This window comes from Onychostruthus taczanowskii, unplaced genomic scaffold, assembly GCF_017590055.1.
Source record: "Onychostruthus taczanowskii isolate IOZ18803 unplaced genomic scaffold, ASM1759005v1 scaffold64, whole genome shotgun sequence".
Lineage (NCBI taxonomy): Eukaryota > Metazoa > Chordata > Aves > Passeriformes > Passeridae > Onychostruthus > Onychostruthus taczanowskii.
The window spans coordinates 4,874,942-4,897,874 of NW_024504122.1; the positions used below are offsets into that span (position 1 = coordinate 4,874,942).

A 22,933-nucleotide genomic window follows, 5' to 3' on the forward strand; every position below is an offset into this window, starting at 1 on the left:
ATTGGTGTGAGTGGGAAAGGATACAAGAGAATTAAATAAAAAGAGGGATCACTGGAAGATAAAAAAGGAGGACGTATCATGTGCCATTAGTGAGATTATGCTTAAAGGCTGCATGGCAATGGAGAGAACAAATCATAAAAGAAACTAATAATCTGAGAGAGGAAATAAAAGACAGAAAATATGTACAACTGTCTTTACAGTTATCAAAATGACCAATTAAAGAAACAGCTAAAAGAATTCAAAGAAAAGGCAAAAGTCTTGGAAGAAAAATTAGAACTGATATTATAAAAAGCCCCCAGTGCTGTAAAAGTGTGAAAATTAATAGTATCACCTGAGGATTGGGATGGAGATTTTTGGGAAAGCCCTGATGAAAATTCTGATGAGGGAGAATGGAATGCAGATGAAACAACTGAATGTTCACCTCCTAGAGAGGAAGAGGTTCCAGATTTTAAAATGGAACACATAATTAGGACCAAAGTGTCCAAAGAACCCCAAGGAGGTCACAGGAGGAACACGGAGAGAACTTAGGCCTGGGACTCCCTGCAACTAGCAAATCTACAGGAAAAATATGGAAGAAAATCAGGGGAGTCAGAAACCAAGTATTTGTGGAGAGTGAATCTCTGGGGAAGCTAGAATATTGCTGAATGGAACTCAAGCTAAGGGATACTGGGAGCCAGAAGTCTTATCAAATCTTGGACCTGGGCTTGCCCATCAACCCTATTCAATAACCAGCAAGGCTGCATATTGGGCAGGAGGAATAAATGTTATGGGAAGAGGAGACCCAGCTTCCATACCCATATGGTCACCTAATGAAATCTCTGCTGCTGTTACAAAGGCAGCTTTGATGTGAAAACAGAAACACCCCAATCTCCACAGAGATTAATCTCCTAATTAAGACTTCTATTGAGAGGTGCCCCTGCAATGATAAAAATTTATTTAGTAGGGTGATGAGATGAAATTAGAAGAGATGTAATGCCTAATGAAGGCAATTATGCCCACATGGGCAAAACTCTTGCATGGCTTGGGAACCAGACACGGAAAACGGGCTAGGAAAGCCATTCTGGAGAGCAAACTCAGGCTATTGAGAGCAGCCTAAAAACTTAAATACAGATACCTCCAGAATGCTGGGTGAGGACTTTTAAACATACCCTACTTGAGTGAAGCAAAAGATCAAAACTCTGCTTACTTCTGGGAAGAGCAAAAGGAGATGTGGATGACAGCAGTGACCTTAGGAGTCCCTTGTGATGCCCTCTGGGGACATTCCAGTGCAGGACAGCAGACTTAGTCAAAGTGGTGAAGGATGGGAGAACACAAGTATTGGAAAGCCTCCACAGGAAAACCCCCCCAGTCCTTCTGAGTTAACAGAAACACAAAAGGAAAAAAATAGTAAGCTCTAGGTGAACTTTGGGCCTTCTCACCCAGCTCATTATGACTTATCAATGATCTGACAAGGATGGGCCCCATATCTACTTACCAGTAGGACTGAGAAAACAACATTTGAATTTTAATTACTACAGGAGCCCAAATATCTCCGATCACCCCTACAGACGCTGAAAAATAAATTTAAGTTTGAAATAAAGACAGTCCATCTAACAGGATTCAAAGGACATAGTATTTTATATATTCCACTGTCAAAGTCTGTTTATGGCTAGCTGGGGAAAAAGGAATGACCTCACACACATTTGCAATCACAAATCATTAAGAAAACATTTTAGGATATGGTGCCCTCAAAAGAAGTTTGGCAATGGCAAAACAGGAATGTTTGGTCATCCCAACCAACAAAAACTGCACATAATAAATTTTCTGAAAAAAACAGAAAATTAATCTATTAAAAATTTAGAACAAAGGGGTATTGTTATATTTAGGACACATACCCCTACAATTCTCCTGTTTGGCCAGTGAGAAAACCAGACATGAGCTGGCACTTAATGATTGATTATCGGTGGCTGAATGCCAACATAGGAAGATTTATCCCAAACACTGCCAGTCTCAGTGCCACCCTGCAAGCAGCTGCACGCAAATGGACAGCAGTTCCAGATATAAAAGATATGTTCTTCATGGTTCCATTTCAGGATACTGGAGAAATCATATTCCTGGATTTTCTGTAGAACAAGACCATTGTACGCATTAATGAGCAAAAGCCAGACTTAGGGGTGGCTTGATAGTCAGAAAAGGCTTTACAAACGCTAATAGAAGAGTTAAAAATATATTCATCACTTGGGGCAGTTCATTCCAATGATCCTACAAGCACTGAATGGGGTTTTGCTGAACATGGGACTTACTGTAACATGTCCCAGAAAGGCCCACACAGACATAAACAACCATTAGGGCTCAGTTCTGCAGCACTGAAAGATCCTGAGAAGAGATATACTCTGACTGGGAAAAGGGATTACTATCTCTGAGCTCTTAAAGAAGTAGAAAAAATTCAACAGCACCAATCTGTGCAAATCCAAAGACCTTTTAATCTGTTAGCCAGTATTAAGAAGGGCTGTGCTCCACGAGGTGGGATTGCACAAAGACCAACAGTGCACAAACGCTGTGCACGTGTCTCAGGAGTCACAGGTCTAATGGATATAACTGAAGGGCCAACAAAGCCTGCAAAATTACAGACAGCCATGATCCCAGATATGCTGGCTTTGCAACAGCCATAAAAGCCTAGTGCTATACTTGGTGTTCCTGCAGTTACCTTATACTCTAAAGTTAAAGATGTCTGGTTCACCAATGCCTCAGCCAAACACTTTGATGGCAAATGGAAGTACAGAGCAATTATGAGGGAACATCATCAACCTGTGCCAGGAGTGTGTCAGGCTGGATATCAGGGAAAGGCTCTTCCCCCAGAGGGTGCTGGGCACTGCCCAGGCTCCTCAGGGAATGGGCACGGCCCCAAGGCTGCCAGAGCTCAGCTCTTCCCTCTGCACAAGGGGAAGGGAGCACCTACAAGTCCTGCTGCATTCCTCAGCTGATAAAACCTGTTCAATGGCAACCATAACTCCCTGGGAAGATATGATAAGTTAAAGAATTTACAGCTTACCCAAGGAGCTGTGTGAACTGAGAGAGTCAAAAACAAGACCTGGTGTCTTCAAGCCAGCACACAGCCACCTGCAAGGCTCCCATCCTGCACTCACTCCAGAGTAATCCGGAGAATGATTTACTCTGCCCTGTACACTGAGCTGTTTACTCAGTTGGGAATTTGTCCTGTTGTCCCACCCCACTCCCCACTCGGGAAGCACAGGTAAATCTCAGCTCTGGCCTGCCAAGGACCTTTGCTTGAGAGCTGTAAGAGCATTGGGGGCTGTTTTCTGTCCCTCCAGTTAGCCTACTGGGAGGCTGGATGGGTACAGTAACACCAGTTTATCCTCCAGTATCTTTCTGCATCTCAGTTCTGCTGAGACTGTGCTGGTAGCAGAAAGACATAAAGGTTGGGCAGAAAGCATACTCTGTGCTTGCAGCCTCCACTAATGCAAGGCAGTGGTGCCCCAAGCCTCATGCCAGCACCCTGTGCTGATGCCATGCCCACGCACACCCTTGCCCAGCATACTCCTTGGGAGAATCATCCCAGAAAATCACTCTGGGTACCAGCACAAGGGGACTCCTTCAGCTTGGTCTATTGCTTACATGAGCTGTGGGACCATCTCACAGCGCTCCTATCTTGACCTGGACTCAGCCTGCGAGAAAACACCTTATTCTCAACCTAAAATGTCTAGCGTTGGCAGGTCTGCTGTCACGCTCATGGCATGTTGCAGCAGCTGATGCACATGACACCGGCTCTCAGACCAGTGACAGTTCCTAGCCCTGGCTTCAGCTGAGGAGCTAAAGCTCCCTGCTATGGCCATCTGCAGCCAAGTATGTTCTCATAGGCTGCAGCTAGCTCTTCCTCACCTTCCCTGCAGCCAGAAGAGCTCTCCAAATCTTTTTGTCCATCATACTCCCTGCTCCCCAGTCAATGTAGATATTCACAGAACCACAGGGTGGTTTCTGTGGGAAAGGACCTTAAAGACCCTCTCATTCTACCCCCTGCCATGGGCAAGGACACCTTCCATAGACCAGGTATGACCCTAGAACAGAACCCTCCCTGTGCAACCAATATTTCCCAAGACAGTCTCCCCCTTTTTCTTCACTCCACCATCAAGGCAATTCCAGTTGCTGCCTGTGCTCTGCCCTACTGTCCTCCAGCCCTGCTGCCACTGCTCACCTGCACAGGTGGCAGTAGGTCACCCATGCCTCCACATGTCAAATCTTCTTGAGGGATTCATTGTATTTCTCTGTCCCTCTGCATCATCCACCAAAGGCACCCACATCCTTGAGCAAAAACAATCCCACAGATAGGTTTGCCTTTACTTGAGGTAGAATGGATCCAAACTTACTTCCTTAACACATTCTTTCTTCACATGCACCATGGGGACTTTATGCCCTTCTGCAGTACAGAGAGGTTTTGATTGGGCAGGGCCAGCTCAATTGGTGGATGGACCTTCTGGCATTAATTGACAATGTGGCCTTCACTAAACATAGATCCCAGTGTTTGAAGGTCCCACTACCCATTGATCTCAGTGTAGTTTTTAACAGTGCATTGCACCATTCCATTTTTCCAGGGGCTGGTGCATGACAGGGAATATGGTACATCCAATGGTATATCTGCTCAATACCTTGCATTTGTAAGGTATAACACCTTGGTCAGTGTTAATAAGCCCAGTTCCTCTGAACCTTTAACAGAGCCCAGGTGTTTATAAGGATTTTTGAAATTAGTCCCACTATCTGACTCAATACTGACAGGATTAGTTTTTCAAGGGTCAAAATGGTGTTCCAGGCAGTGGTGTAAAGCATGGGGTACGTCTCCAGCTACCCAGTCATGCCTCCTACCATTGTCAGCACACAATGTTTGCCTTGGCAGTGAGTTTGCAGCAGTGTGATGCAATCGATCTGCCAGGCCTCCCCATACTTACATTGACCACCACCCCCCAACCTCAGGAGCTTTTTAACCACTTGGCCTTCTTGATCACAGCACATTTTTCACAATCATGGATTACCCAGGTTATAGCGTCCATAGTTAAGTCCACCCCTTAATCATGAGGCCATGATGCATCTCTTCCTTGATGGCCTGAGGTATCATGGGCCCACTGAGCCAGAAATAATGCACCCTTACGATGCTATCCCAGACCCACCTGAGACACTTTAATCCTGGCAGCTCAATCCACCTGCCCATGGTTGCAACACTCCTCAGTGCCTGACTCTTAAGGACATGAGCATCCACATGATGGACTCTGACAGCCAACTCCTCTGCCCAGGCACCGATGTCTCCCCACAATTCAGCAGCCCAGGCGGGTTTCTCTCTGTGCTGCTAGCTGGTCTTTTTCCATCGTTCCAGCCAGCCCCACAGAGCATTTGCTACTATCCCCAAGTCATTGTAGAGATAGTGTTGGCCATTTCTCTCACTCAGCAAAATCTAAAGCGAGCTGAGAAGCTTTCAACTCTGCAACCTGATTTGATCCACCTTGTCCCTCAATACCTTCTGCCACTCACCGTGTAGGGCCCCTTACAGCAACTTCCCGTGTTCAGTGCATCCCTGCAATAAGGCAGGAGCTGTCAGTGAAGGGAGCACACTGCTGTTCATTTTCAGGTAGCTGATTATATGGGTGGAGCCTCCTCAGCACGTCACCTTCTCCTCCTCCTCTTCTGATGGCAGTCTGAAATTTTCACCTTAGGGCCAGTTTGTGATGATTTTCAAGATCCCAGGGGTACTGGGGTTTCCCATCTGAGCCCGCTGTGTGATCAGACCAATCCACTTACTCCAGGTAACATCAGTGGCATGATGTATGGCAGAGACTTTCTCTTTGAACACCCAGCCCAGCACTGAGAGTTGGGGTGCCAGAAGAAGCTGTGCTTCAGTGCTAATTACTACTGAAGCAGATCAAACCTCTTAACAAACTGCAAGTATCTCTTTTTCATTTGGGGTGTAACAGGCCTCAGATCCTCTGCATACTTGGCTCCAGAACCACAGGGATTGTCCTCAAGTCTCCCCAGGTACCTTCTGCCAGGGGCTCCAGAAGGACAATTCTTCCTGGTGTAGAGAACATTTTTGTCACCCTGTCCTGTCCTGACTGGCCCAAGGACTACTGAATAAACAATCTCCTGTTTAATTTGTTTCAAGGCTTCTTGTTCTTCAAGACCCCCCCTCCACTTTAAATAATTCTTCTCCCATGTTACATGATGGAGAGGGCTGACAATCTGACTGTACTCTGGAATATGCATCCTCCAAAAACCCATAGCTCCTGGGAAAGCCTGTGTCTCCTTGTTGGCTCGTGGGGACAAAACAGGTGGTTTTTTGGTACATCCATTGGAATCTGACATCTTTGAGAGAATACCTTTCCCTTACACTTGACAGGAACCACCTCCAGAGATGAGAGTTTCTGTCTTCTTCCCAATTCCCTTGTGTCTTGGTTTGGAAAACAGGTCTTCTAAGGAAGGCAGGAGTCTCCATTGAAATGGAATATATGATTCCCTCCCCTCCAAATTATTAAGGGGCTTTCAGGCAAAGATATGGGGAAAGGAACAGCAGCTGAAATGGAATATATGATTCCCTTTCCTCCAAATTATTACGGGGCTTTCAGGCAAAGATATGGGGAAAGGAACAGCAGCTCTTTATGAGTACGTACACCAGGGCAAACAAACAACAGCTGTGGCATTAGCAACAAGCAGGCCCAGAGGCCCAGCCCCAGCTTTCTCTGGGCCGCAGGCCATTTCCCCTTTGGTGCAGTTCCGGGCACAGCCGCCAGGGGCGCTGGTGGCTCCGGGCCGGGCAGGGCGGCTGCGGTGATTCCCCCGCGCCGGCAGGGAGCGCTGTGCGCAGGCTCGCGGAGCGGGGGGCACTGGCGGCTGGGCTGCGACAGGAAGGGGTGGAGAAAGGGGCGGCCGCTCCCCGGGCCCCAGCATGACTCTGAGAGGAGCAAGCTGAACCGTACGAATGAGCAAAAACATCCCCAGGGAGTAGACGAGATGCATTGAACTCTGCAGCTGTAGCTGGAACCACAGGGCATCCCGGCAGGGCAGGGGGTGCAGGGTTACAGTGCCGTGAAAACTCGGAGCTGTGGTAAAAGAATGGTGAGGGTGGGGCCGTGGCAGCCTGGCTCTGGAGCAGATGGTGAAAGCCCTTTTTTCAGTGAGGTTGGTGTTAATAAGGTCACAGTTCAGTGCCTGCTATCCCAAGCAAAAGGCTAATCCCACAGCAGAAAAAGCAGGAGTGGGTTGGGCTCCAGCAGTGGCAGTGAATTCCCTCTCACAAGCAGCAGCTCCAACCTCTCCAAGCAAAGAGAGAGAGAGAGGGGGAGAGAACTAGCAGCTGCCCCTTCCCTTCCAGCTCTCAAAGCTCTGTCTTTTACCACCCAATTTTCTTGGTATCTCTGCCCCTCTGAAGATACCTCAGTTAGGAGGCATGCAGCCAGCTGCCCTCCTCCCCGAGCTTGGTCACTTTCACCCGGTCATTTCTTTTACCCGGTCGTTTCCTATCAACTTATGGGACTAAATTCTGTGGGGGGAAAAAAACCCCAAAATATCCTAACCCCCAACACCTTGTCACTGCCTACATCCTGAACAGGGATCCCAGTTCCTTGGTTTCACTACCACTTAGTTCCAGATCATGGGCTGCGATATTCCCAGCACTGGAGCAGTCAGGTCACCAGGGGCTCTCCTGACTGGCAGCTGAAGTCTTTTTGGATATCCCACAACTCACACGGAGACAGGGATTGGGTGATTGTCTCCAGCCTTGCCTCTTCCCCTGTTGTGAGGACCCTGCTTCCTCTTCATCCCTCACTAAATGGATGGATTTTGCCTCCATCCATACAGGGGCAAGTGCTCCCAGCGTGGGCTGTTCCTGTGGTTCAGCTGCAGCTGGAGTATCCAGGTGCCTCTTGCTCTTCCTCGCTCCTTCTCTCCCTGAGAGTGCCATCTAGTATGGAGCACTGTCTGATAAATAGTAGTCGGGGCCCAACACACTGCATAACTTTGCACCTCTCTGGAACTGCCACAGCATTTTTCTTTCAAATATTCTCCCACTTTATTTGGATTACACTTTATTGTAGCTGTTCAGGGCTGAACTTCCAAAACACTGGAGCAGAACAGTCCTGTTTCTGCCACACTACATGCCACTCGTGACTATTCACCCCTGGGGCAGATCTCTAAATGACCTTCCTAAAAATCTCTTTCGTAACTCTAAACATGGTGTGGACTGCGCTGAGAAGATGTGGAAGACTTAGCAACAAGAACAGGCTTTCCTTAACATACAAGGGAAATTCAAAACCTTCAAAGCTGTTGTCACAGGCTTGAAGGAAGAAAAGGTGGTGAAACCTGGGGAAAAAATCTTCCTCCCTTGTGCTCCCCACAGACTGGGTACAATTATTAATGGAGTGTCTGAGGCAGCACCCAAGGACAAGGCAGGAGATCAACACTGAATACACATCCCAAATGGCCCTCATTGTCCTTCGTGTTATCATGTCATAAACCAATATCCCACAGTGCATCAACAGAATGATCCTGACCCCTCGCCCTGCTCTCAAAAGGAGCACTGTGCTGGGCACAAAGAGTTTGTATGAAAATATAGACAGGGTGAGGTACCACGCCCATGTGAACAGACCAAGCAATGTTGTGGCCAGGTGCTCTGCACCTAACACAACAAATGCTTAAATCAAATTTTGTTTCCAGCCCTCTCTGGGCAGATCTGTTGATACCTCAAGCCTTCCCATCCCATGCTGGGTGTTAAATAAGGCTGCTGTGGTTTAGGAATGGAATTTCCCAATTTAGTGCTCCCACCAAAACCATGCTGCTTCTCACCCTCCCTCCCCCCTGCCCCACCTGTGGGTGGCTGGAGGAGAATTGGAGTCACAAAAGGCAAAGATAACAACACTGAGATAACAATTTACTGGAAACAGCAATGAGAGAAGAAAACCAACAGTAACAGAAAGAATATTAGCAACACAAGTGTACAAAAGAGAGAGCGAGTCACATGACGAAATGCTCACCCAGAGCTCAGAGCTCACCACCCCACTTCCTGGGCCTTGGAAACAGCATTACCCCAGTGTCCTGTGCACCGCACTCTGCCCCCCACAGTTACTCAACCAGAAGGAAATGCTTCTTCCCACAAGAGACTCTCTTCCCCTGTCCCAGCAATGAGATGAGGTTGTATAGAATAACCTCTGGGTCCTGGCCATGCAGCTCCTGGCTACTGCAACAATTAGCCTTGTCCTGGTTGGAACCAGGATACAAGCCAAGCAACTCAACTGCTCCACATCATGTGAAGATTTAATCCAAGAGAGTCCAGTGCATCCCTTTGTAGAATGGCATAATACATAAATTCTCATTGCAATGAAAAAAACCCACATTTATTCCTGGATGAACTTACCTAAGAAAATGAATTTATGGCCCTTGAAATCCCTTAAGTTTAGCACAAAGTAGCCCATAGTATATGGATTGTTCTTGGATACTATCACAAGCGATACTTCAATTTAAAGCAAACAGCTGCCAGACTCCTGCTGTGTCCCACACACCTTACATTGCTCCCTCACTGGAACAAAAGCTATTCCAAACTATTTTCTTTTACATACAGATGGAGTCTTCTGAGATGTCAATGGAACCTATACTTCTACCCCAGAAAAGAGGCCCCTGTAAAGCACAGTGACTGGGACAGGCACTCTTTAGACTTCAGAATATTAAATCAGGGCACTGAATGTGCCCAGCTGAAGTGTGTTGCCATTTGCAAAAGATCTGCATCCTTAGTGAAAGAGCAAATTTGTTAGCTCAGCTGAAAGAGCCAGGCACTGCAGACAGGATGGAGCACATGACCTGCCCCATCAGCTCCACCCATGTGCTTCTCCTGCTGTTTTGTAAAATCACAGAGGCTATAAATTTATTAAAAAATGTCTAGGTTGGTTAACACAAGTTGAGCAGAACCTTCTGAGAAATTCTGCTACACAACATCACCTCTTTCTGAGACAAGACCCAGTGCAGATCATGCAGGGAACAGAAGGCCTTCTGGTAAAAATAGTTGTCACTTGTCCATGGTGTAATTTTTTAAGATTAAAGAAATCTTACTAAGTTAAATTATCATCTCCAACAACCCTAAAGAACAAGACAGGGCATTCAGATTAGGTTAGAAGGTTTCTAGAGTTTTATCTGCAAAACCTTTTGGCACTTACTGTCCATTCTCCAGATCCTTTACATGGCACACAGATGCTTCCACCACATCCTTTGGGTTGTGGTAGGGGTTGCTGGCAATTGGATGCTCCTCAAGGTGGTAGTGCCGGGCAGTCCCATTGACTTTGTAGATCAGAGGGCTGGCTTTCCCATTGGGTGACATCTCCTCCTTGCTTCTCTCCTTCTCAGGTATCACAACTTCAATTTTCACTTCAACTGCAGGAATAACCCAAATCCTTTGTTAAAATGAAGCAAAAGCTTTTGCTGCTGTTCACTGTTCTATCACTCCATCCTTCCCTGAACTTGGAAACAGACATCAAAACAGATATTTTTTGTTGGCTTGACTTGGAAGATAAAACATTTAACATCAAGCTTGGCTTGATGACCTGAGCCCATTATTCCTCTATTCTTTCTGCATCAGGCACTCTGCATTCATAAAGTACATATTCTTGAAAGCAGACATGCTTATTATTGAAAGCAAAACAACCTCTCAGTTACAGTTCTTGTCCTGTTTAGTGGGAAACAGCTTCAGGCAGCTCCATATGAGGCACGCCAAGGTCTCTGGGGCTCAGACAGACTTCAAAAACCCCTTTAGTTGTTTGTAGGTAATGTTAACTGAAAGAGAAAGCCAACACTGCATGGTGCATAAAGCTGCTTCATTAGATGGAGACCAATTAATAAGGAACTAGAAACATCCAAAATTATTTCCACATGAGATTTTGAGTGTGGAGTGACTCTTCAACAGTAAGTGAGAGAAGCAAGGATGGTCCATTTTTCTCATGTGTGCACCAGTGAACAGGTCTGACATTAAATCATCCCTGTTCTGGTGACCAGAAGACCCAGAGACACGTGGGAGCAGGGACTGTGGGGAGCAAAGGTGCTCTTCTCAGCCACCCAGGTGAGGACATGCAGAAGTTACTATGAGGGTGGGCAGGCCCTGGCACAGGTTTGCTCAGAGCAGCTGTGGCTGCCCCTGGATCCCTGGCAGTGCCCAAGGCCAGGTTAGGTGGGGCTTGGAACAACCTGGGACAGTGGAAGGTGTCCCTGCCCGTGGCAGGGGGTGGAACTGGATGAGCTTTGAGACCTTCTCCAGCCCAAATCATTCTGTCATTCTGTGTTAATATGAGCTCCCTGAAGGCAGTGCTCACCCGTCCCCCACCACAGGCCCACCCAGCTACACCCCCATGTTCCACTCCATGCCTGGGCTGGGCAAGCTGGTCACAGCAGCATCAGAAGCCACTGATGAGCTCTCACATTACAAAGTGGAAAACATCACTTTATCTCCCAGGGACTTCATCAAGCTAAAGCCATTAATATAATAATAAATGCCCGGGAGTTCTATAGCAAGCCAGGGGAAAGTGCCAGAGACTGGTGAAGTGATTCAACTACATGGGAAATCATTGAGCTTCCCCCATCTTATAAATGTCATGAACAGGAAAAATCTGTGTAGAAGATAAAAGTTGAAGTTCCCAAACTAAACACGTAAGGAAAGGCAGAGGAAGGGAAGCCTTTCAGCAAGGCTTGTGGATGATAGGGATGCTGGGTCTTCCCAGCCTCATCTGCTGTCCCAAACGTTTTATTGCAAGAATATTGAGAGAACAATGGAAGAACAAGTCAGGGAGAAGGCCGTTCATTTTGGAAGGGAGAAAAGGGAGTGGACATGGCCATTCAGGCCTTGGAGGCAGGCAGCTGTCTCAGGAGTCCCTCAATTTTCTGCTGTTTGTGCCTGCTCAGCAAGGCAAGGGATACGTGGCTTTTTGCCAAAGAGCCAAATCCCTGTGCTCACCTGTCTATGATTCACCAAGGGTAGTGACAGACACATCCAGGAAAGTGATTTTCTGTGTATGAATGCTGACCCAGCAGAAAGCATCACCTTCTGCTGTGCTCTTGCAGCTGCAGGAGTTAATGCAAATTAATAGGCCCTGCACCGTAAATTAAAAACCCCACATTGCCATGAGCAAATCTGTTCCTAGAGCTCTAGAGAAGCAGCCTGGCTGCTGCAGGCACCCAGTGAAGAGGCTGCACCCCATAAGCACCTCTTTCCTAGGGCACTGGGAGAAGCAGACATGGATTTTCCAGGACAGAATTTGAAAATATAATGAATACCCATTTATGCCAGTCCCAGTGAAATACTTCTGGCCCAAGAAACAGTAGGCTGATGTCATATGATTTCACAGTCAATCTGCAGAAAATGTGTTGGTGCATCCTTGCAGCCAGACTGCGGAGCCAAACCATGTCGCAGGATGAGACAAAGGTTGGGTAAAGCTGGTGGCTCTGAGCCCTAATGGTGAGGGAGACATGGATATCAGTGAATTCACCCTGCAGGGAACAACTCCCATCTCTCACTTGGCTGGTGCCCCAGGACTTTGTTTTACAGAGCGCATTTGGGTCAGGTGAGCACATGGAGTGCCCACTGATTCACAGCCAAATGAACCTGCGGGGATGAAGATGGAAATGTAGCTCTGAGCTTTTCCCTTCGTCCTCAGTTAGAAAAACATATGCAGGAAGCAGCAAGTCTCTGGAACTCAGCCATCCCCAGTTGGCACCCACCAACACTGCTGTATAAATGTCCAGAGGAAAAGAAAAAGAGTTGTAAAATCTTCCCTTTCCTATTTCGAGCCCCGCATTTCACTGCTTGCCTCTGTGGGAGGCATATCCCACTTGCCTCTCAGCAACCCTTTTTACTCCCATCTCCTCCTCCTTCTCATGCCTCTCAGCCCCTCATGGGGTGTCCCTCTGGCCTGAAACCTGCATTCCCAAGGGATGATCCCTCCAGGAATCCAGGGCTAAGCAGCACCTGAGCTGATCCAGCAAACTGGCTCAGTTACCATCAGGGAAAATGACATTTAAATGAAATATTTATAAACCCAAGTTTAACTTAATACCAAATCCAACTGGCACAATGGGGCTGGGGCCGGTGTGTTCCAGCTCTTTGACAGTCACATCCTATAACTGCTAGAAGAGGGTCTGGACCTTAAAGCAAACTGTTTTGAAAGTTTTAGGCATGTTACTACAAAGAGTAGTAGACAGTAGGCAACTCCTCAGGAATATAGGTAGAAATATGGATATAAATATAGATATTGATACATAAGTATGGGAATAAAGTATAGATATAGATTATATAGACAAAAATGTAAATAGTGATGTATATATGCATAGGCATAGATATAGATGACAAAAAGAGACAGAGGTGTGCCTGCTTGCCCTGTGCCACCAACATCACTTATACACATACATACGTGTGTGTAGGTGTGTTTATACGTTCATGCACATTTTTAAGATATCTCTATAGATACACACTTACATAGATGAAGAACCAGAAGGCCAGGGCTGGAAATATTTTTTAAGAATATAGAAAAAAGCAGAGAAAATAGCTGAGCATTAGCTCATATCACATATCCACATATCCCTCAGCACTGCAAGCTCTCACTACTCGAAAATCCTGAGTCAGCTCCTCAAAGTCACAGAATCATTTAAAATGCAGGCTCTTGACAAGACTATAAATTTTGACCCTTTTTTTTTTTCTCCCAGGTTTTCAGCATTTAGGTCGAGCATCCTTCACATACAATCAGGAACCATGTCCCAACACCATTTATCACTGTTGGCTCAGGTGTTGTTTTTCTCTTGTAGTCACGATGTTCTTGTGCTTTGCCTTGATGTCATTCACCCAAGCAGTCAATCCTTAATATTCCATTGCATCTCCCGTAAATTTATTCCTTCTCCATCACTATTCACAGCCTGGAGGGACTAGTCAAAGTCTCTGCTTGCTCTTGGAGAGGTACTTTAGATGTGAGACTGGAACTGTTGACATTGATCCCAAAGCAGGGTGTTGACAGGTGGCTGGGCTGCTGTGCAGGGTCACAGGCATTATTTTTAAAAAATTAGGGCAATTGGGTGCCCCAATACTTCTTTATCACAGGACTGGGTTCCCAGTATGGTTCAGAGCCTCTATGGAGGCTATATTTAAATTATGGATATGGGGCCATTGAGAGGTTGTACCTCCAGGTACCCGATATTTAAGATACTAAAAACCAGGAAAATACTGAGCTAATATGGGAAGAGAGAATTTACATGAGCCAAGAGCTGAATTGAGCCAAGTCTGAATAAGATGAAGATCCCTAGCTATAGAGGATGGAGGAGCTGAGCTGGCAAGGGGAAAGCAGTGTGTCTGCCTTCCCCAGGCCTAAAACCCTGCGATGCACTTCAGGGCTGCAGGCACAGGCAGAGGAGCACTGAGGGCAGGGAACAGTCTGCTGCTGGCTGTATGGTGCCAACAGCTTTGGGAGCAGTAGAAACCAGAAATGCATCAAGGGATGATGCTGGAGGGACCAGCAGGCACAGCCAGAAATCTCAGTTTACCCCAGCAGGGTTTGTTTTCCCAAAGCCAACACAGAGTAAATCCACCACCATGAGACATGTTTAGGGCTCACTGTGCCCTGCCAGAGCTGCACTCTCCAGGCTTGCCCACCCCACCTCAACTGCAAGCCCCAATGACAGTGACTTCAGGTGGTCTCAAAGAGATTCCAAACCATTTCTATGGACCACTTATCCCATCCTTCCAAGGCTGGACAGGGCTTGGAGCAACATGGTCTTGTGGAGGTGTCCCTGCCCACAGCAGGGGGTTGAAACTACTTGGTCTCTACTGACCTATCCAGCCCAAACCCTTCCATGATTCTATCATTCTGTTAAAAATGACAGAGCCAATGACAAAACCACCATGTCAAATGTGCCTGTCTCTGCTCTCCCTCTGCAGATGCTCTGTCAGCAAATGCTACGCTCCAAAACCACGAGGTAGCACTTACCAAGCAAGGATGGGGACAAGCTCAGAACCGAGCTCAGGTAACACAGCCAATGGCACCCCCTCCAGCACCCTCCAGCAGTGTGAAGCAGTGTGCAGGGAGCACATCCCCTGCTAAATGCATCCTCCATGCAAGGGTGAAGCCCACCCCAAGACACCCCATGTGCTGGGAAGCGACTGCCCTGCCATCAAACACTGAGCCCAGCAGAAGAAGAAGAATCAATATTTATAGGTTTTGAAGCCACTCTCCCAATATCCAGGGCAAAGACAGAGCTGCTGCAGCTCACACAGAGCTGCCACATGATGGTTCCTGACACCCATTATCCTGATCTGGCTGCACTGTGGGAGCAGGTGCTGGGATACCATGCAGGCTGCCAGCTGGGCAGCTCACCCCAATGCATCACACTCCCAAGACAAACCCGAGGAGAGAGTTATGCAGAGATTGAGAGCTGCGCCTTCAGAAGAGGATCTGGCATCACGGGACTGCAGCACTGGAGATAACAGCAGATTACTTCACTGTTTGAACATAAGCTCTTAATTAAACACTGAAATATCTGGACAGGGATGGGCGCTGCAGCGGCAGCCAGACCTCACAGCTGGCCGGCAGTACAGTCAGCACAGCTACTTAGGGACTCCGCTCCCCAGAGCTCTTGTATCACTCATCTGCCCTTCAAAAGGTGATATGTGCACAGTGCCAAGGTTATCTCGAGGGTTCTCAGGGTCTCTCTTGTAATGAAGGAAGTGGAGCAGATAAAGATCTCGTGTACACCTTGAAAAAGTGCCTGAATCAATTCCGTTCATTTCAGGCTGCATCCAAAATATTCCCTTCATGTGGAAACAGCACTGATGGAGCAAATAGCTCTATTCTGTCCCTGCTTCTTATTCAGACAAGGAATAGTAAAGTCCAGTACTCAGCTCTAATACTGTACAATTCCCATATGAAACATCAGTGAAACCCTTTGCTAGAACAATCAGTATCCTCAAATGCCTCTGTTTGCCTCCTTGCATTTGCAGGTTTTATAAGCCTGGGATGAAGCCCTGCAGCCAGTGGTGAGCTACCCAAGGGCTGCAGAAGGCTTGTGCAAAGCCTTTGAAGATGCTAATCCAAACCAGAGCTGAGGGATGGAAGTGCATTGCAGGATGGCATTTTCAGGCATTTGGCCCTGCTATGCAAATATAGCTCTCTCTCTCTCAGCTGCAAAAATCTGCAGCTAAGGAAAACTGAGCATTGGTGCTCCAACACTGGTCCAAGATTACACAGTTTTGCTGATAGGATACAAAATTAAGTGGAGCTCATAGCAGAGTTTGTCACAAGTTTAGTCAACACATGCATTTATTCCTGGTTGTGTTTTTGCTCCTCAAACATTTTAAGGAAACATATAAACTATATAAACAGGGCTTTCACAGAGAAAACTTACAGGTCAGAGTGTCCAGTGCCATATTACCTTGGTACTGACCCATAACACCATCACAGTACAGTCAAGCACCTTTATATTCCCATTGTGCCTTGCATAAAGGCAGGGAACCTCACTCCATGAATGCTCAGTGAGGCACAACTTCTATTGCCCTTCTGATGCATTTAGTCCTCCAACCTGAAATCCCTCCTGTCTCAGACAGTGAAGGCAAACTGCCAAGAAAGGGTCCCCAAAAGACATCTTTCCACCCACAAAGGCTACACAGGGATGCTGACTGGTCTGATAGATCATCACCGTTCTCTGATTCCCCTTGCCCTAGGACACAAGCAAGGAACAAGGACAAGGCCACCCTAAGCTGCCTCCAAGGTGGCCAAAACAAGCTGCAGGATGGCAGCTGGGAGCACTCCTCCATGGCAGCTTCAGGAACACTGACAGGAGCAACCATTGCTGCCTGGGGTCCTGTGCCAGGGCCGTGCCAGGGGTGTGAGTATGGGTGATCACGCAGTGCCTGCTCATGCCCAGCCTGCTCAGGACAAGGCTGACCATTGACACTTGCACACCAGGCCCCCCTCAACCAGCCAGTTCGCCTGGGCAGGTGGCACCACCCCTGCCCCTCGCACATACACCCAACCTTCCCCAAATGGTAGAGAGCAGGGAGCCCAGCCAGCCCAGCCATGGAAGGAATGTGCCAGCCAAAGGGAGAATCCTTGATGTCCAGGTGTCTACAGCTGCTTTCCCCACCAAAAGCAGTACAGATGGACAAGCTTCACCAAGAAAATAAAATCCTAAAATAAAATCCAGGACCTGGTCTGCTCCTTCCCAAGTCATTCCCTTCCCACAGGGAAAGAAGTAAGGGCTGGCCAGTGTGCCAGAGTGACAAAACTGTGGCAGAAGGAAGGTGCAGGAGCCCCATGTGTCTATGCTGGGATAGCTGTCACCCAAACCTACACTGGGGCACGAGGGCAGCAACTCTGCTCCAGATCTGGCAGAAAGGTAGAAGCAGGTGGGTGGTGAAGAACAAGGCAGTGTGACCAGGCAGAAATGCCTCCTTCACAGTACAGGGTGAGGTCCCCTCCCACCCACCTATCACGCCCCTGGCACTGCTGCAACCCCCCACAGCTCCCTGCCTGGGAGTGAGAGCACTGAGGAATTTGGGGGGATTAAGAGTCCAGTAATCCTCCCTGCAGGAGCCAAGCATTAACATTCCCCCGGCCAGCGTCCACCGCTGACCTACTTCTCCCACGGGGACAGCGGGATGGGGGCAGTCAGAGGGCAGGCAGTCACCTGGTTTGGGCTTGGAGAAGCATCCTCCCATGGTGCCGGGCGGGACAGGCAGCGGGGCGGGGGCCGGGCCAGTCAGCCAGGGCGCGGGCACATCCTCGCATGGTACAGAGGGGTCCCGGCTCCCGCGGCGATCCCCACCTGCGATGGGCAGAAAAGCTCCGTGAGAGCTGGTACGGAAGGCAGGGGCGGCAGGCAGGGGAAGCAAACCCGTGACGCACACCGTGGGCACCCCGGTGATCCGAGGGACGTGGGGACAGCCACCTGGGACATCTCCGTGCTGGGAGACGCCGCTAAATTCAGTTATGAAGTTTATAAATTCAGTCATCAAAGTTAATTACAAAAACCCTCATATCATTTATGGCCAGACTTTAATAACTTCCCAAAGCCCTGCCTTTGGGAATTAAAGCTCTAAGCACACAGGTCACAGCACAAATACAATGACTGAACCATAAATACATTTCAGTTGGGGTTTTTGTGTTATTATTAGGAGATCGAAAAAAAGAAGTCTATTCTATTGCAGTCCTGGAAGTTCCCCTATGCCAGTTATGCTCATTCCTGAAGAAATGCCATTGGCTTAGGAGCAATTAATTATTTAGAGAAAGGGGTTTTGATATCAGACCATTTGCATCAATGTCCTTTTTTTACACTTTTATTGAGTTTTGGTTTTTTTTCATTTTTAAAGTCAAGTTGTGTTTCTCTTACTAGCTTTGACTTGAGGAGCTCTCAGATTTGGTACAGACTAAGAATTTAGATAAACCTTTCCAATTCCATTCCATGGCTGAAAACAGCAACGCGTCATCCAACACACTGGCAATAAAATAGTATATTTCATTTGTTTTACTCAGTCGTGAATTCAACTGATTTACTACGGTTTTGCCATATGTTTTTCAAAAAGCACTCTGACCTGGGCAGGAAGATAAATACAATTTCTGAATTATATTTTGAGACAGGCAAAGTAGGCTTTTCTGTAGCTTATAAAATGCCTCAAGACCTTTACAATGAGAAGAAATTAGAGAAGTGCCAGGAGAGAGATACCAAGCACCTTTTCTCCTTAGCTTAAACATCAACTCAAAGTATCAGGATGTATCCCTCTATTTTCAGCTACATCCCTCCAAAACACAACTTCCAACTCCCCTTCCATGCATAGCATCACCTCTGCTCATCCCCAGCTGTGTTGCAGAACCAGCTTCAGAGCCTGGATGATGTTGAATAAGCAATCCAGGCTGTAGAGGAACACAAGCCTGGTGCCTTGCCCATGGTGCAAAGCAGGCATGTGCTATTTGATACTCTGCAAAGAAGGATTATTAAATGCAGAGGGAAGAGCTCTTCTCCCAAGAGCATCCCAGGAAAGTAGCATGACAATGTTTATACAAGAGCAAATGCAAAAAAAAGCTAGCATTTAAGAAGGTGCATAAATGCAGAGGAAGATTTGGGAGCAGTGGGGGAAAACGGAGTGGTGATGTCACATGCAGTAGCTGCTGTAGGGCCCTTTGCCAGAACCAGCAGAAAGAAAGGGAAAATGGCTTCGTACCAGGCAAACCAAGTCTTGGGTCACTGATGTATCAGTGACACAGGACAACAGTTTAGTGTGCATAATAAAATACTGCCACTGGTGCCTCAGGAGCAAGCCAAGTCCCCACTAACCCAGATCAGCTCTTTGCACTGGACGTCCTGCAACACAGGTGGACACTGTGGCGACAAGACAGGATCATGCCCCAGGCAAGTAGGGCCCTGGCACCATCGCTGCATTCCCTCCACATATGGAGGACCACAGCAGGGACCCCTGGACAGGTGGTGGGTTGGACGGCAGAACAGTAGCCCCCAAATATGCCTCACCAGAGAAGCATTCCAACTTCTCCAACCCTCCCAGAGATGCTGATCTGGGACTGGTTTCCAGCTGGTCTGGCTGGTTTTAGCAAGGACTTGGGAGGATGTCAAGAGTTCCTGAATGTTGGAATGTCACCCATTCATCCGAGATGTCTTGGCTTTGTTTGGACCTTAAAGATGGCAATCTGCAGCCATCCCCTCAAGCCCACTGCACATCTCCTAATTTCTTCACTGATGGTCCCTCCAGTCTTTCCAAAGCACTGAGACATCTGAACCTCCCAAAGCAGGTCAGAGGGAAGTGTTTCCTATCAGAGGTGTCCCTTCTCCACTCCTAGAGTTCCCCTGGCAAAACCAAAATGGTTCTTGGTAGGATTTCAGCTGATGACACAGAGGAGAAGCCACCTGGATGCTCCTAGCCTCAGTCCCAGCAAGCACATGGAGATGCTTTAGAATCACCTGAGACTCAGATGGTTGCAGAAAGGCACCACCCGCCCTCAGGGGACACAACAGGGCCGTGTTACTGTTAGTGGCATCCAGAGGTATCGATCCAGAGCTGGATCCAGCAGGACTCATGGCCAAAGCCATAAGCTCTGTTACGAGAAGGAAATAAGCCCATATACAGCACAATGTAGCTGAACACAGGATCACCTGTAAAACCTTGCTAGGTCCTGAAGGGTGACAGCCGGACCTGAACAAGGTGTCCATGCTCAGTAAACCAGTTCATCATCTGTTCTCTGAACAAAACAACACTGTGTGGCACACAGCTGAACAGAAACACCTTCAGCATCTGCTCAGAGAGGGCAAGAAGGAGTGGGCTACCAAAATACGAGGTAACTGATGTGGTGCTGAGGAACATACTAGTCCCATCCCTAAAAACTCTAGTGTGAATGAGGAACTGGCCCCTACACCAGGCTCTCTGCAGAACTCCATCATCCACAGAGAGCACTGCCTGCTCCCCAACAGGAAAAACTGGGAAAATTATCTAACAGGAGAAACATGGGTGTTGTATTGTGTTTTGTTATATGCCGATTTGGTTTGTTCCTTGTACCCCTTTAAGTCATAATGGTTCTGCCCTGGTTCTCTCTCTCCTTGATCGCCCCGTCAGTCAAATCTCTCCTCCCTGTTACCCCTCGCAACCTTTGTATCCATTCCCTCAGTCCCTCCCTGGTTCCCTGTCTGTCACACGGATCCTCGTCCCTCAAGGCGAAAGCCTTAGGCGCTCCCCTGACCGAGCCCCGGATCGGGGGAGTGCCCCGGTGCTGCCGGCGGTGCTGGCCGCAGCTAGCCGGGACACACCTAAAGGTCAGCTGCCGCTGGCCCCTACACCAGGCTCTCTGCAGAACTCCATCATCCACAGAGAGCACTGCCTGCTCCCCAACAGGAAAAACTGGGAAAATTATCTAACAGGAGAAACATGGGAAACAGTCTAGTGCTACTGACCATGAGCACTGCCCCTGCACGGCAGCAAAATATGTAAAATATGGCAACATCAAGCTTCAGTGCAAGTCGGGGATATCAGATCAGACAGCCCACCTGGCTCGGCCCAGTGTCCACTGCCCAAACATGGCCAACAGCACCCATCTGCCACAAGCAGGCAGGAGCAAGGCAGGAGCAGGGCAGGAAGGCAGGGACACTCCAGCCCACACTTCCCGCTAGGCTCAGAGCAGGATCCAGAGCCTGCACCACTTCTGAGCAGTGCAGTGCTGGCAGAGCTATTATTAGCACTGTGCTTCTGCTCTCTGCGGTGCCCCAGGCTGCTGTTTTAATCAAGTGCTCTGCTGTGACTCCAAAATCCTTTCCAAGAGCTAATGTGGCAACTATATAACTACAGAGGTGTATTAATACACCATAGGTATTTTTTCCCTGAGCATCAGTTTGTGTTTATTGCCCCAGTATCATTTCCTTACCTGGCACCCAGGTCCCTCCCATCCAGCTGCAGCATCTCTCAGCATCTGTCCTGCTGCTGTAAGTAATCCTGCATCGCCTGCCTAGAAATCTGGCAGAGATATGAGCACCAGGCCATGCCCTGTGACATTTCCCAGAGATGTCAGTTTGCCATCCCAGCTTGCTCCAGCTGGAGACCTCTGTGGAGCACTGAGCAGAGACACACTTGTGCCACTGTTGAGTGCCTCAGCTGTGATTCATCTGCTGTGTGAGGGGCCTGGTGCACGTGGGCACCAGCTGCCCCTGTGCCCTCTCCAGGCTCCTCCAGACCCCCTCACTGAGCTTCTGTCTGCACACTCACCTTTTTGTGGACATCATCCTGACCCCCACTGCCTTGGCCACACCAGCCCTAGGTGCCACCAGAGGAAGAAGAGGCAAGAGGGCTGCTTCTCATTCCCTTCCCACTTGCCCAGCACAAGTCTCCTCACCGGCTCCCCTGGACACACAGAGGGGGTTTCTGCACCTCTCAAGGCAGCTCTGTCCCCTCCCCATCCTTCTGTCCCCTCCTCTTAAGCCCTGGACCCAAGTTTCCTCTCCTCAGTAATGTGGGACTTGCCAGTGTCACCAAGATGACTGATGTGATCTCCTGGCACCAGGGGCTAGCAGGGGCTGCCAGAGAAGGCAGGGGCTTGGTGACAACTCACCATATGCTCTCAGAGAAGGGACCCTGCTCTGGGGCTGAAGCATGGAGGAGACAAAGACGCTAGAGCAGCTGCCAGCTCCTGAGGATCCTGGATATGGCTACCAGAATAAGAAACACCTCTGTCCCTGGGTCTTACAATCCCAGATCCTCCAGGCTTTGCACAGCCCTGGTCCTCCCACAGCTGCATCTCCTCTGCTGCCCTGTCCTCCTCTTGGGACCAACCCAAGCTAGCCCTAGGTCTCCTGGGACACAGTTCAGGATCCCAAAGCTCAGGAACATGCCTATCATTCCAAGGAAACGAGACAGCAATGGGTCCTCCCATCCAGCATCCAACATCCATTCTCCCAGGGAGCTCAGGATCAGGTGCTCAGCCAGCCTTTCACCTCTCTTCATGTCCAGGCACTACTGCTTGGACTGACTTCCTCCCACAGCTGGAAATGCCTGAATGATCTCTGGCATGAGTCCAGCAAACCAGACTACAAGGACTTTTGTCTTCCTCACACAGGTGAGCTCTCTGCTTCCTCTGCAGTGCTCTGCAGCAGGATCTGGAGGAAAGCTGGGGGCAACCTGGCAGAGCACCTACAAAACCTTTGAGGAGGTTTCTGAAGAACCACTGGAATTCAGTGAACAAGTGGGACATCTGGGATCTGCTCTGTTCCCAAGGAGATGACTTCTGCCTCTTCATTGACATCACCAGTCTGCAGGAGAAGGGCTGAAAGTCCATGGAGAGCCAAGGTCCACACAAGTGAGGATGAGGAAGGTCTCTTTTCAGATACACACCAGGATCTCAAAGCAGAGGTCAACAAGAGATATGTCCCAAAGACATTCTGTCAGGATGAGGAG

General features: G+C 48.3%; 1 protein-coding gene across 3 annotated transcripts in view; it reads right to left on the bottom strand.

Moving 5' to 3' along the window:
* Positions 1-17,707, bottom strand: part of AIFM3 (apoptosis inducing factor mitochondria associated 3) — a 42,380-nt gene extending 24,673 nt beyond the window's left edge. For 2 of the 3 annotated variants that reach the window (XM_041420390.1, XM_041420388.1), the window contains exons 1-2: positions 17,677-17,707; positions 10,182-10,395 (exon numbers count right to left, since the gene is read on the bottom strand). In XM_041420390.1, the coding sequence (XP_041276324.1) occupies positions 10,182-10,395; positions 17,677-17,707 (245 nt within the window). Of the gene's footprint in view, positions 1-10,181; positions 10,399-17,661 lie in introns of all 3 variants that reach the window. The other variant, XM_041420389.1, reaches the window with a different exon arrangement.
* Positions 17,708-22,933: the final 5,226 nt, after the last annotated feature.